General features: G+C 45.8%; 1 protein-coding gene across 1 annotated transcript in view; it reads left to right on the top strand.

Moving 5' to 3' along the window:
• The first annotated feature begins 6 nt into the window (after positions 1–6).
• The window catches only part of IGF1R (insulin like growth factor 1 receptor), a 301350-nt gene continuing 285746 nt past the window's right edge, over positions 7–15610 (top strand). Inside the window, exon 1 of the mRNA XM_019637853.1 lies at positions 7–242. Within this exon, the coding sequence (XP_019493398.1) occupies positions 149–242 (94 nt within the window). The 5' untranslated portion in view covers positions 7–148. The remainder of the gene's footprint in view (positions 243–15610) is intronic.

Raw genomic sequence — 15610 nt, 5'->3', positions numbered from 1 at the left:
CGCGCCGCCTTTGGAGTATTGTTTTCTCCGCCCTTGTTTTTGGAGGGGGAGCGAAGACTCAGTTGGAGACTTTTTCTTTTCCTCCCCGCCGCCCCCCCCCACCCCCTTTTATTTTTGAGAAAGGGGAATTTCGTCCCAAATCAAAGGAATGAAGTCTGGCTCCGGAGGAGGGTCCCTGACCTCGCTGTGGGGGCTCCTGTTTTTCTCCGCCGCGCTCTCGCTCTGGCCAACGAGTGGAGAAAGTGAGTATGTGCCCGCCGCCCGCGGCCACTGCGGGAACTTTTCCTCCGAGGGGCTGCGCCCTGTTTGCGAAACCCGAGTGGCCCCCGTCGCAGCTGTCGGGGCCCCCGGGCGCAGGAGCGGCGGGGCGGGGCGCGGAGGGGCTCGGCTCCAGCGGCCTCGGGGCCCCGACCCAGCGCGTCCCCCCCCCCGCGGGAAGGGCCTCGGGGGCTTGCTTTTTCGCTGTCCCGCGAGCCCTCCCCCGCGGGGCCGCTTGTCCCCGTCGCGCTCACTGCCCAGCCAGGCGCTGGGACTCCTTCCCGGGAAGTTGGCACCCGGTGGGGCCCCGCCACCCGCACCTTGTCCCTGTCCGGGCGCGCGGGGCCGATCCGCACGATGCGCAGAGCGCGGTGACAGCTCCTGCGGCCGCGCGGAGCCCTCGCTGCGGGGCAGACTCGGTGCCCGTTGGCGGGGAGCCCATCCGCCTCTGGGGTACAAGTTGCCCTGGATGAGGAGGGGCCGGGCGGAGAGGCCCCGCGGCCCCAGGACACGTTTCCAGACATCCCAGCGCGGCCTCCTGTCACTCAGCGCGCTTTGCCCCTCGGGCTCTTTGGGTTCCTGGCCTTTCCCGTCACTTTCACCGGATCCGCCGCAGATGACCTGCTCCACGCTTCCCCGGGGCTGCTCAGCACGGCTCGGGGGTGCGGGGAGCGCTCCCGCCTAGACCCCCATTCCTCCATGCAGTCCCTGGAAAAGTGCGAAGTCGGGGGCCTTACGTCAGCCAGGCTTTTCAGGGGGAGCGCGTCTGGACCCCAGTTCAGAGGGTTGTGGGACCTCCTCTCCGTTTCGACCCGGCCCGGGGACGCTCTCCTGCTCCTGGCGGGACTGGGGAGGGGGCCGTCGGGCCGCCCCCGAGTGTGCGGGAGTGGGTTTGTGGTCGGAGCCGACGTGCACTCACACACACGTGCTCGCAATGCGAGGGTGTCGCTGCCGCCACACGGCTGCGCGGGGACACCTGGACGCCGCGCCCTGGCCGGAGGTGTCCTGCGCCGTGGTTTAAGGATCGCCAGGGTCTGCGGCGGCGGCGGCGGCGGGGGGTTGGGGAGGAGCGTGTTTTGTTTTGCGAGCGCGCAGCCCTGGCCTTGGCTTTGTGGTCACAGTTGTGTCGCACGCCCTCCCCCCCCCCGCCCCTGCCCCGCACTTCCTTTGTACATAGTTAATAAGCAGTGTCGCTCCACAGTCGCTATCGCTTGCAATCTGATAGCTTTTGTTTTGGTAGCGTCGGGTAGGGGTAGGGAAGTGCGGAAAAGGAGGGAGGGAGAAGTTAGGGCCCCGTGGGGGGTGGAGGGAGGGGAGGCGAAGGAGGGGGGGGTGTTCTATTCTTCTCAAAAAAATTAAAGTGTGGCTTACTGGTAACGTTCGCGATGGTAGTAGGGTAACTTGATCACGAGTAAAGTTGCAATGCAGTCACCGAACTGTGGGCTGGGGACAGTGAGGGCGTGTTGGTGAGTAATGGTTGCAGAGGGTATGCAGGTAGTGCCAATTAACTCCGAAAAATCACGACCGAGCCTTGAAGAGTGAGGGGGGAGAATCGGGAGGCAGCGGGGGCCGTCTGGCCCCGTCGCGGGGGCAATTTGGAAAGGCTGTGTGCGAGCAAACCCTTCTTAAACGCCTTGTAAGAACTGAGCCCATGATGGAATAAGAGCAGATTTTTGTAATAGAATTAACGTGTTTACTGTGTGGAGTAAGACGCAGATTGAGGCCGGACCGTCCCCAAATCTGAGCTCTTCTTCTGCTCTTTGTTTTCTAAACTTTCAGCTCATTGGATTGGGCGAAAGGCTTTCAGGCTCCTTTCTGAGGCTTCCAGATGGAATTTGGGGGGACAGAAGAGGGTTTGTAGCCTTTAAAAGCTAAATATAGTTTGGAAGACACAGCAGCGTTAATCCATTTTTAGAGTGGCATTGTTATTGAACTGTGTAGTGTCTCCAGTTTTATTGTTTAATGCTAGTTTGTTATGAAATTCACAGGAACAGTGATGGCCTCCGATTCGAGGAGTCCGGCATTTTAAAATAGGATGTCTTGTTTGGAGGGTTCTTCTTGAAAAAATAATCCTTTGTGAAAGGCGTTCCATTCTTGAGAAAACAGGAGGGGAAGGGGGTATTTTAATGTACGTTTCTAATCCCGCATAGCCTAAGCTTTCCTCAAAGATGCCATGAAAATGTTTGGTTCCTGAAAACCTGATGGGAAGCCAGAAGGCACCCTGAATCCTGACTGTGGTTTGTTGAAGTTCTAGCTGAGTACCTGCCCCTCCCTACAGCTCCGAAGTTTTTGAGGATTAAATGATATGCTTCCTATGAGCATGCATTCAGTTTTTACCCAAAAGGTGCTAGAACACTTAACTCTGATAGAAGTAACTACCAGGTCCTATCAGAGCTTGGCATTCTTTTGGCTGGCTGGTACAGTACCAAGATTGGGGTGGTGTTGGCTCCCCATATTTAGGGATTAGTGTTTCCTCTCTGAGTGTGACAGCAGTAGGGTGATTTTTAAAAACCTAGTATTCAGAAAAGTTCGAAGTTTGGAAGCAGACGAAGCCATTCAGACATGGCTGTTTCATATCAATGTGAACAGAGCATCCAAATAAGGAGGTTTGGAAGTTATGAGTGGCAGACAAATAATCTGGTGCTTTTAAAAAATTTTTTTTAAATCAACGGGCGCTTGACACATGTCGTGGCCATCTCATTAAAAAGATCCAGTCATCTTTCTGCCCCAGGCACAGCCTTATCCTTATTGTCAGAAAAATGGAGTTGTGAAAGATCGGTGTTGAAGGGAGTTGGTGTTTTATTACCAGAAAAAGAACCCAGAACAAGAAGTTTGGAAACAACCTAAACAGCAAATTATTGTGAAGGTGCTCTAAAGGGAAATGGCAAGGAAATGGTATTTTTCAAGAGGGATCGGATGTGGGACAGGATTTGAAGTTTAAAGGGTTATATGTTTGATTTGTCAGAAGCATTAGGAAATTCCAACCTTAAGAAATATGCTAAGGTTGACAGGAAGAACCTTAAAAACATTATTTCAAGTGAAAGAAGTCAGTCAAACAAAATATCCCATATTGTATGATTCCATTTATATGAAGTCAACCCAGAGAGAGAAAGTAGATTACTACTTGTAGGCCTGGGGGAAGAGGGAATGGGGACTGACTGGTAATGGGGGTGATGAAAATGTTCTAAAAGTAGATTGTGGTGATGGTTGCAAAACTCTATACTAAAAACCATTGAATTGTGCACTTTAAATTAGTGATTTACATGGTATGTGAATTATATTCCAACAAACCTGTTTTTTGTGTTTTTTTTTTTAAATATGCCAAGGTTGAAAGAATGCATTCTGTTACTTTGACCATGGAAGTTAGATTGAAATTATTAAATAAATTTGTCCAGCTGGTTGGTGTCTGTCTCTCTCTTTTATTTATGGAGTTTTTCAGATCCGTGAACTACAGCACTACAGCAAACTCATAATTGAAGCTTATGAGTGATAGTGAAATAATCTGTCTGATGGCTTTATAAAAATCACATACATTTTAAATATTTTGTGGCCATTTCATTAAAGGGATTCAGTCATAGGAGAAACAGAAAGGAAAAAAGAACCTTGGTTATACATAGTTCAAGTTAAGGATTGAGGGGTTGGATTGAAAAAAAACACATGCTAGTGAAAGTCAGAATTGTGACAGTAAAATCCTTAACTGAATCCTAAACAATTTTGGTGTTTTCAAGATTAGAGTTGAGGAGGGGAGTCTCTGGATGGCTTTTTGTATTTCCAGTTTCTTCCATATGTTTTCCAAGAAAGAAGTAATGTAGTGTTTTAAGATGGTAAAGAGTTTCCACTCTCTTTTTTGATGTTCCCTATTAACCATCCTGGTCGTAAAGTCTGGGGATGAACTAGCTGTTCATTTTAATGTAGAGGGGTTTTTTTTTTTCTTTCCTTTGTTGCTCTTTTTTATTTCTTATATAGCTTTGGAATCTGAGCAGGAAAAAGAATCTTTGTAGATACAGTAGCTATTTCAGGCATACCGTAATTTAAAAAAAAGTTACATTTCTTATGGAACAAAAGATTTTATAACAAAAGCATTTTTTTGTTTTTGAACTGTTATGCCTTCATCCAAATTTACTTTGGCCTTTTAATAGGAAAAGACTTAGAGAATAATTGTTGTTTATATTTGTGTTGGGCCTTTGTCTAAGGCTTAGTTTACTAATAACACTGTTTCCTGTCGTTATTGTTACAAGGTCAGGGCAATAATGAAAATCAACTGTATCATTTTCACTTGTTGCCTTAGAGTTTTGCCAAGGGGATCCCATAGGGATGGTAGCTTTCTTTTAAATCTGGTTTCATTTGTTTTGTAAGAATGTGCTGGGAAGAAGCAACTGGATCCTGCCAGCACTTATTGGGCACCTGCTGTATGAAACCTGGACCCTGTACTACAAAAGAAAGAGGACTTTGCTTTTTTCCTTGGGGCATTTTATATACTCCATTATGAACCTTTAGAGCTTGCTTGAAAATTCAGACTTTTTTTTAGACTCAGCACAAGATACATCGTTTTCCATTAGCAGGGCAAACATTTTAAAGGCCCTTTAACAATATTTCTGTAGACTTCAGATAATTTAGAAATCCAGTGTTGTTGATCTCCTGAAGGCCTGTGCTCTTAGACCCTTTTTTGCCTTATTGATACTTTTGCAGTTCCTATTGCAGTGTCGCTGCAGACCATGGCATGGTGGAGACATTGTGATAGGCTGCCTTGCCTTTATAACATTGGTTATGACAATTGTGATTTAAAATGTGCAGCGTTGTCATTACCTTTAGCCAGAGCTCTAGGAGTTACAGGTTGGGTACGTAAATGTTGTGTGACATGTTTTGAGTTGCAAGGACGATGGGAAGTCATTTCAAAACTTTTCTGGATTTACACTTATCTAACACTTATTTAAACTTTTCTGGATTGATCTCTTGCTTAGCGTTCTGGAAATCCTTAGGAACCTTTTATCATTTTGAGACTTTGTATATAATTTAAAATAACTTGTTGCTCTTAAAAGCCTGTGGCAGGGGAGAGAATGAGATGGAGGCGGTAATTAGATCTTGAAAAATTTCTTAATTGTAAATTGGACAAGGCATAGTTCTCACTGGGTTGTGATTTTCTTCGATTTGTTTTCAAAACGTATTTAAAAATCAACCCTGGTTCATAGAAGAGGCATTTGTGCCTGCGGGCCAACTTGCTTTGAACTGCTTTTCTTAGCCAACTTATGACAGGTGCTGAGTCTAAGAGATGCACTCTTCTCAATTGTACTAAATATATAGTAATTGCACGCATGCTTGGGATATAGTTTCTTGATTTCTCTGTCTGAGATGTTCTGAAGGAAAAGTCTGAGCACTTTAAAGACACCAAAATGAGTAATGAATGATGCACTCTTATCCTTCCTTGAAAATGGTGCTTGGTGTCAGATTATCAAGAGGAAGTCTTGCAGTTGTTTGTAAAGATACGATTTGACTTAAACTAAGGTGGGTGGGGGACACAGCAGTCCTGATGTATGTGCACATTGGGACCTGTTGACATTTAGGGACCATAACTGGTTTTCAGTATTTGGAAAGATCAATTTGTGCACTCCTCCCCTGCCCCCAAGGATCTGTAAAAGAACTGATTTGTTTTGAGGAAAGGGCACATGTTTGGTATAAAATGGTTAATAAACAAGTTAGGATGTTATCTCAATAGATGCATATTCCCTAAGCATGTTTTACTTTGTTTCTTTTGTTAAATTGCTTTGGTCTTATTTGACTCAAAATATTAACAATTTCTTTGATTTTGAGACTTTTGAACTTTTTTGAAGACTAAATTGTTTTCTTGTTTTTAAAATCGTCAGCTTTACTTATGTTGTAGTCCCAGATATCAGTTTTGAATAATTTTCTACTTTTTTCACTTATGCCAGTTTCACTTATGGCTCAGGAAATTTATTTATTTTAAAATCTCAAGGAAATATTGTTATTTCTTTACTTGAACTGAGAACTAGTTTTTTTCCTCCTCTCTTTCTCAGTAAATAAATACATGTTGAGCACTTATCTGACTCAGTTCTTTAAGTTTAAAAATTCATTCTGATACCATAAAATATCTTATGTAAAATTTTAAATCTATGAGTCAAACCATAGAAATTACTTGCTATGTTTATTTAAAACACGAAAGGCTCAAAGGAGTAAGCAAGGCTTCCATTTTTCTTTCTTCTTCCTGCCCTGGGCTACAGGAATTTTTAAACTTATAGGCTGCTCTTCAGATTTCACTGGAACACAACAGAAAGTAGTTTCTTTTATGATGAGGCATGAGTGCCTACGATCGCAATAACTTTTACAGTTATTGTGGCTCTGATTTTTGACTGGGAAAAGTAAGTAGGGCTGCAGGCATTGCCTTTGTTCTCATATTTATCCTCCCTGGTTAGTGCTGGTGATGGCTTTGTAAGTTGCTGGGATGTGTCCATGGAGCTGAGTGTCCCACGGACGACGGGCTGATGATCTTGAAGCCCACACTTTCTTATTTGAAATAGTTTGGTGGCTGGCCACAGAGAGAAAATGTGCATACATATGACAGTATCATCAAATACTGCAGAGATAGCTGTGCCAGCCCTAAATGGCTTACATTATAATGGTCTGCAAGTCTTTGGTTTGTTTGTTTTTTCTGAAGCATTTATATTTTAAAGGCTTTAGAAATTATTCCATCCCTAGTCCAGAAAGTTCTTAGTGGGGTGGGGAGGGGGTGCTGAAACTTCATTCTTCTATTTCCTCACCTTCTTAGATCCCTCAGCAAAGCAGGCGTCTACTTCAGTAATTGTTATATTATGAGAACGCCATTTGTTCAAAATTATGTGTGTTTCTATACAGGATTGTTCCTTCTGTGTATACTTTCGTGAGGCTACTTTCTTTGTAACCTGGCACTAGCTTTCTTTATGCTAGCTTTGGGATTATTTGTCAGGTTGATAATTCAGGTGTATGCAGACTGCTTTTTAAATTACTCTTGACCTGGGGGAACACATATATTTTGACAGTCTTAAAGCATAAATATTTTATAGAGCAGAGCTTTTAGATTTTCCTGAGCTATTGTGGATGCTGATATCCTCTCATGATATACAGGCATATATTGTCTTATTGCGCTTCGTTTTATTGTGTTTCACAGATGTTGTTTGTTTTATTATTTTTTTTTTTACACGAATTGAAGACAAGACCATCAGCAAAAAGATTTATCTTTGAGGTCTGCCTGTCGTCAGTGGTTTGTCTCCATAAAATTATCGGAAATGCAGGTCTGATAAGTATATGAGACCACACCATGTTGAGTTAGGCAGATTTTAGTAGCACTTTAAGGAACAGAAGTCTGATGGTAATTAAAGAGAGATGAGTTTATATATAACAGTTTTTCAGTTTCCCCCAAATTTGAAATATCTGAGTGACTTTTAATGACCTCCTGGGAACAAAGTAGGAAGCCTAAGAAAGAACCCAGGTAAGAGGCCTGTTGTCTGCCTGCCTGTGCCAACTGGCAATAGTTTTTTAAGTCATGAACTATTAATTATATTTAGATTATGAAATCCCCATCAGTTGTGCTCAGGCTCATCAGTGTTGTCCTGATTTCTCATTCCCACCTAATTTACTGGGTCTCAGAGTAATGGCGATGATACCCAAGCTCACAGACTCAGGATTTGAAAGAGAAGCACAGATTGTCACGAAAACAAATGAACAAAGAGACCAGCCACAGAGGAAGATCTTCAGTTCAGCTTTCCTTGGTTCTGTTGTCTGATTTCTGTGGATAATGAGTTCATGGCATATGTTAGGGCACAACGTGGTATAGTTGATAGGAAATCCTATCGCAGGCAATGCTTTTGTTATCCTCGCCGTACTTGGTCTGGCAGTGTATTTGGGATTTTCTCTCTAACGTGTGCCTCAGCGAGACGCTCAACACGTGTTGGATCAGGATGGAATTTCTAGTTACATTTCATTTCTTCAGCCCATCCTTTTGTGGGGAGACTGACTAATTAATGTCTCCTTTCTCCCTCACTGAGTCACTTGCCCTGATTTGCCCTTTGTTTCTGGCCACACCCTCATCCAGTTCAGACCTGAGCAGCTTCTGTGAGGAGATGCTCACTTGGCCTCTGAGCTGGCCACTCTGACTCCTGTGTCATCCCTCTGGTCTGATAGATTTGCCAGCCCCCAGTTGTCAGCATGTGCCTTTCATGGTGCCGGATCCTGGTCCTATTGGGCTGTAATTCGTCCTTCCTAGGACTCTGCTGTGGGGATCCCGTGTTATTTCCCAGCACTCCCCAGCACTTAAGCTGTGTGGGAGGTAAGCCATGCCATTCCTGTCTCTGTGGTTTTGCTCCTGCTGTGTGCGTGACCTGGAATGTTCTTCCTCTTGACTGCTCTGCCACCCCCGGACTGAACAGTGGAAAGTGCTACCCTACAGCACAGCAAGGTCACTGGGTTCTAGTTTCTCCCTCACCACCAAAGAGCTCTTTCGCCCTGAACAAGTTCTTTAACTTTGCTGAGTCTCACCAGAAATGTAGAGAATGAAAATCATTTGGGGAGCATGTTTTCTTTTTCTCATTAAACAGCAACAACAAAACCATTTTCTAATAGATTTAGAAAACTAATGCCAGAATTTTTTTGGGGGGGAGGGGGCAAATGTAATTTTTTTTTTCATTTCTGAAAGTCTCTAGGTTTTAGATAGATCTGTAAAATAGGTACCCAGCTATAACTGTCTAAAGGCAGGATGCTTTCTTACCAAAGTCAGTGAATTCCTTACCCCCAAATGCCTTCCTATGGTTTTAATGGACCCAAGATGCCTCCTTTCATTTTGAACTCAGATTCCTCCTTCGTGAAGCTTTTCTAGATTACCACGTCCATGGACCCGACTTCCCCTTACTCCTTTTGAGTTCGTAACCACTCCTGTGCTGGGTCACAGTGGTTTGTTGTACCGTGTACCTTCACTGTCATTTTATGAGGCTGTAGAGAGCTGCAGAGCCAAAGATCGTGGTTTGAATCTCAGCTCTTCAGTACCTAAGATCTCAGGCAAGTTATTGAATCTTCCGGTGCCTTGGTTTCCTCATCTGTGAAATTGTAATTTGAATAGAACCTACTTCATACAGTTACTCATGAAACTGAAGTGAATTAATCCATACGTGAAGTGTTTAAAACAGAGGCCATTCAGACTGGCTTGCTACCGCTCTGATGGACATGACGTTCTTTGCATAGTGCCAGAAATATAGGACACACTTGATACTTGACTGCCCTTGTCATTTAAATGTGACAGCCTGGCACATAGTAGGTGTTCCATAAATGTTTGTTCTGTAAGAAAACTTTATTTTGTTAAGGTGCTTTACCAGGATTAGATTTTGCCTGTGAAGCACAGTTGTGTGATTTTACATTTCTTCAGTAAACAGTGGCCAGCTCCCGAAGTTCACCTTCCATTTCAGAGATCTGTTTATTATGCTTTCTCCCTTAATCCTTTCATTTGTCAGTTTCTGCCAGTGCCTGAGAAGTGTCCAGTGTACACTTTGCCCACCTCACTAACGCGGAGGCGCCATCTAGTGGCTAGAACGGGAATTCAGCCTTTTGGGTGGCTGAGTTAACAGTGCCCCAAGGATGAAGGCAGTGATCCCCGCACCCCATCTCCCTTAGATTTTGCTTTTCCGGGAACCCACTGCAGGATAATGCAGAAGCCGCAGGCGTCTGTAATAACCATTGGGGAATGATTTTTTATGAAGGTTGCTTGTACTGTGTCAGTGAGGTAGCCTGAGAGACTCAGGGTCTTTCTAAATGATGTAAACGACTTTGGCAGAGTTACTATATCGAGTGTGCCTTTTACAATTCAGGATTTCAGGCATCTTTCCAGGACTTTAATAAATGAGAAGTTCTAACCTATATCTTTTGCGATGAGAGGTTTTTTTTTAAAAAAAAAACACTACTGATTCATTTTGAAAAACAAACCAAGGTATTTACTTCCCATTGCTTTACTTAAATGTGTGGTAATACTTTAATTATCATTCCTGTACGTGTCCCCTTGGGCAATTTGATGTGGTTAAGATGTTTACCAGCCAGAAATCTTAATACAGAATGACAACCCACACTTCCATTCCTGGCTTTGCCTCTCAGATTGACTGTATTGTGTTAGATGTTTTCCTGTATTTGGTTTCATACTTTTTTGGGGGTATTTTCAGAAGCCACTTTCTCACTTTCTTCATGGAGACTACACTGGTCGTAGAGGTGGTTATTCAGTTTCACGTTTTGAAAGTTTTTGACTCGTTTCCCCGTGATTGCCTGTTATTATATTTAATTTGGAAGTCAGTTGGTTGGCTATCCAGGAGAGGAATGCAACCCACCATGATCTCAGATGCTTCGAACACCACCTCTGGCTGTTTCTGCAACAGGTTGTACTCATTCAAGCCTCTTTACCGTGTGGCAGGTGGAAGGCCCTCTGTTTGGAACAGCCATGTGACCAGTTGGCCCTCTGGCACAGTCTTTTAAGAAATAGCTGCAGTTTCTCTCTAGTGGCCTGGACTCTGCATGAAGGATGGTCCCACAGCACTCTCTCTATACCTCTTCTAGTGGATCACCCCCATACTGTTTTCCCCCACTGGTCAAAGAAGGGATTGGCACCATGTCATGTTTGAATTCCCAGGATATGGCCCAGTGCCTGGCCCATATAGGCAGACCTTAAGAAATAGAAGACTTCTTAAAAGGATAAGCTCTCTGCTCCCTCCATCCACTCTGAAACATTCTTTGCAACGAATTTATTTTCCTCTTGTCATTAGAGCTCTGCCAGCCCAAACATTATATCACACTGGTTACTACTGCATAGAACATGAAAGCACTAAAATGATCTTTAAAAATTATCATTGCATCAGGCTTTTTGTGTGTTGACGTGAACAAAAATCTGAGAGTTCCTGGAAAGGTCACTTGTGAGTTTGTTAGTCCTATGTCAAGGTCGCGGTCATCCCTGTGGGGGTTGGCCTTGCTCTGTGAGTTCCCTCCAGACAGGATCTGATGAATCATCCATCAGCACCAGTGTGTGTTGCTCATGGGCTTGAAATCTTGTGCATCTGGATGCCTGATGGAAGGCCAGCAGCGAGGCTGCGCTCTGCAGTGTGGTGGGTCCCGGCACGGCCTGAAGGCGGAGGACCAGGGTGAGGCAGCCTCTGAAGCTGCTCACTGCTTGCTCTCTTCCTTCCGAATGACACAGTGGGCCTGGGTCACTTCTCATGGCCTTTCCAGTCTTCACATCCCCAGAGAGAAGATCGAGAGGGATGGAGTTCCTAGGAAGGTCTGGTTGGAACCAGCAGCATCACTGTGAATAGATTGTTTGCTTCTGTGTCTTGTATTGTTTTCTCAGTGAATCCAGTAAACTTTTGCTTTGGATCCTGGCAGGGATGGTAGCCAGTCTTAAAGGCCTCTCACTGATTAACTGCCTCCTCTGTTTTCAGGTCAAGGCCTTTGAGGCCCTCAGAGGTGAAGCCTGTCCCCTCCCCCCAAGTTCACTTGTCAGGGATGGTGTGAAGAGGACTCCTAAACATAATTAACACCTAAGAAATTATCGTTAAAAGTTTCATGCTCCTGAGGAGACTTGCGAGGCAGGACATTTCTTACAGAAAATGTAAACACAGTCATTTGAACCTGGCATGTTCATTTCAAGCATAGCTTGTAAAAGAGGCTCTTGTAAAAATGCTGTGTGAATGTTGAACAGGGTGGATGTGAACTCACCAGGACAAGCCAGGGCAGCGCCTGCCTTTCATCTGCCTGTGTCGGTGGGGTTTGCATGTGAGCAGTGCTGCCTTTGATGCTCTCTGTCTCCCTGTTTCAGGTACAGGGTGGCCTACGGGAAACGAAGTTGCAGGCCTCAGTGTCCCCATCTGTGGTTTGGGCTCATAGCGCTTGATTGGGGTGGATGAGGTGAGGACAGCCATGTATCTAGGATTGGCAACAATGAATCAGGGATTGGCCATAATGTATGATTGGCAATAACGTATCTAGAATTGGCAATAATGTAAGACACCCGGGCAGGAAGCATCCAACAAATGGATGCTTTTGTGTGTGTCCACATTTCATGGTGGTCCTGCTGGCCTCTCTCGGGGGCTTCGTCCTCCCCCAGCACCGGGCATTGTTACTGCTCAAGAATGGACTTTCTTTCTCACACAGGGAAGGTTTGAACTCAGGAAGCCTGAGCCCCCCAACGAGGCCACATCTGTGCCGGAAGAGATGTTGTCTTTAAGTTACCTGGGCTAATAGCTCCCTCGGATCCTTACATTCAAGGTCGTGTCCCCACCTGAGGAGGAGGGATAGAGGTGGGTGTTGGGGAGGATACAAGCCCTGCTTTTGGCCCCAAGGAGAGCATGTGAAAAACAGGTGTGATCTTACCCCTGCCCCGAAGGAACTTGCTCTTCCGCTGGGAAAAGTCGAATTTCCGTGAGTCCCAGATGCTGTGTATTCAGTGCTGAATTATGAGAAGCTGATTCAAGATTTGGAGAAGTGCGGGAGCTGCCCGCGGTGGGTCGCCCGGCTGCTGAAGGGCTTGGGAAGGCTCGAGGAAGAACGCCTGACTCTTGGGGTTCCAGGGAACAGCACCCCAGGAGAAGGGACCTGACCATGAGTAGAGAGGGGGGCTTTGACGCCTCTTGGGCATTGGAGTGGACCTGATGAGAAGGTAAGCTGGGGGTGGCGGGGAGCTGCTCTGTCTTCTCGATGGCGTCTGCATTGGGGGAACCAGAGATAGACAGTCCAGTGTGAACCAGCGAGTCTGCTCCGGACCCTGGGAAAGCTCCGTGGAGGGGCACTCACCTGTGTCAGGGCTGTGAGGGCTACCTGGTAAAGCCAGGGACCAGGGTTAAAACTGGGGGAGTGATACCTTACTTACTCCTCTCCCCTAAATGAAAAGCAAAGCCTTTTCAGGTGAGTGCCCTTGTGTCTCAGGTGAGATAGAGATGACCCTGATTTCCATCTGTGCTGTGTCAGGGAGGCCCCAGGTGGCCCTGGGCTGGGCACCCATGGCCTTGGACATCACCCTGTGGTTCGGGTGGGAGGGGCCCCTGCCCCCTGCAGGGCTGGCAGGCCTTGCAAAGCTGTTTCCAGCCCTCACCACGCTGGGCTGGCCGAGAGGAACGCTGGGCTGGCGGAGAGGAACGAGGAGTGATGTGTTTGAAAGGGGATGCCAGCTCTGCATGCAGGTCTGGGCTTTGCTACTGGTGCTTTTAAACTCACCTTGATTTAACCTGGCTGGGCACTTCGTAGTTCTCCATGAGAAGTGATCCTGGCCCTTAGCCTGGGATTGGTGCTAGTGGAAAACTGTTTTCACTGGACAAATAATGTTAAAAAACACAGTAATGCAAGAAGCTTTCTGGGAGGGCCATGCTATTTGGCCTGGGGGCTTATATATCACTTTCCTGCTATCAGCAGAGTGAAAGCTGAATTTAAAATCATTTTTCACCTGTTTGAGCAAGCAGAGCCAAGCATCCCCTTTTCCCCAAGGAAAGGAGGCCTTTTGCAGTTTCCCAGACCGCTTTCTCCCGCATCGTGTTTGATGTATGAATTCCCTTTTGAGATTTGAATTAGAGCCCAGAGCCTCTCAAAATGAGAATTCGGACGGGCTGTACCCTGAACCCCTGGTGTACACACTCTGCCTCAGTTTCCTCATCTGTCAAATAGGGGATGAAATGGTACCCAGCTCGGATGATGGGTACAAGTATTTCATGAGCAAATGCACATAAACTCCTTATAACGCAGTTCCTGTTGTAAGCACGAGGGGTTAGCTGTTATTGCTGTTAAGGATGGAGGAAATACACATTAGAAGTTGTTTACTTCCTTAAAAGTACCCTCCTGGGAACGTATGGATTCTCATGATCTGCTCTTAGCTCCATCTGCCTTTTCTGACCTTTGCGATAAGATTCTACCTTCAATTTCCGTAGAGAGAGTTTCACAAGTGCTCTGTTGAGCCTTTTCCTCTCTGGGGATAGAAACGCCACCTCTCTCCTTTGAGTCCCTCTCTCTTCCTGATGCCCCTTTGGCCTCTGAGGAAGGGCGGGAAGGTGATCCTCCAGGAGAGGGACTGTTTGGATCCCAAGAAAGCCCCTGGGCCAAGGGAACCAAATGACTGAAGTGAGCCATTCACGTACTAGTGTGAACGCTGTACCTCCCTCCCTGCACCCTCTGCCTACCCCAGGGATCACTAGGTAATTAGAGGTCATGTGGTCTTCTGGGGAAGAACCAGGTCACGGGCACAAGAAGTGGGGCTGGGCGCTGTATCCCCAGCCCAAATTTAGGACACAGGATCTGAAGTGCATGAATCTGCTTATCCAGAAACACTAATGACAATATTTTAAATGGAGAGTGGGGAAGTTGAGAACCTGTGGCCCTTGTAGGTCAAGGACTGCTTGCAGAAATGGGAGTACCCAGAGCTTGGGGCTCTGTGGGGGCCAGAGAGGGCTCAGCCAGGGGTGGGGAGCCAGACACAGAAACTGCCTGATTAGTAAATGTTTTGCTGGAAAGCCTTGAACAATGAGAAGGAACTGCTCCCAAGGTGGGGGGTGGGGTACGGAGTCTCTGCTTCCCAGGATCTGGTCTCAGGCTTAGTCCTGCTTCAGTGACCTGTTAGGTGGGCTGGGGTGGCCTCCCGAGGTGGGCATCACCTTTGGTGGTATTTCCAAGGGAAATGTGTATTGAATCCAAACCACTTACTCAACCAACTTAATGAGACAGCTCATGGTAAGTGATGGTATTTGTGTGAGAAAAGCTCTCTTAGGAGGAGGAGTCTGTTCCTTTGGTTTAAAACTTATTCCTTGAGGCCAATAAGCCCATGAAAAGATGCACAGCATCAGTAGTCATTAGGGAAATACAAATCAAAACCACAATGAGCTACCACTTCACACCCATTAGGGTGGTGATTATAAAAAATGGAAAGTAACACGTGTTGGCAAGGTGGTGAATAAATTGGAACCCTTGTGCATTGCTGCTGGGAATGTAAATGCATTCGCTGTGGAAACCACCATGGCACTTCCTCAAAAAATTAAACATAAAATCGCCATCTGATCCAGCAGTCCTACTCCTGAGTATATACCCAAAAGAATTGAAAGCAGAAGACAAATAGATACTTGGACACCCATGTTCATAGCAGCAGATAATGATTTGCAAGAGCCAAAAGGTGAACACAACCCAAGTGACCATCAGCGGATGAATGATTTAACAAAATGTGGTATGTACACACAGTGGAATATTATGCAGCCTTCAAAAGGAAGGAGATCCTGACATGCTACAACATGGAGGAATCTTGAGGACATTATGCTAGGTGAAACAAGCCAGTCTCAGTCAGTCAGTCTCTCTCCCTCTCTCTCTC

Source organism: Hipposideros armiger, unplaced genomic scaffold (genome assembly GCF_001890085.2).
Source record: "Hipposideros armiger isolate ML-2016 unplaced genomic scaffold, ASM189008v1 scaffold_35, whole genome shotgun sequence".
NCBI classification, from domain to species: domain Eukaryota; kingdom Metazoa; phylum Chordata; class Mammalia; order Chiroptera; family Hipposideridae; genus Hipposideros; species Hipposideros armiger.
Note: the sequence above shows the minus strand (reverse complement) of the source record. Positions and strands in the feature narration are given on the sequence as shown.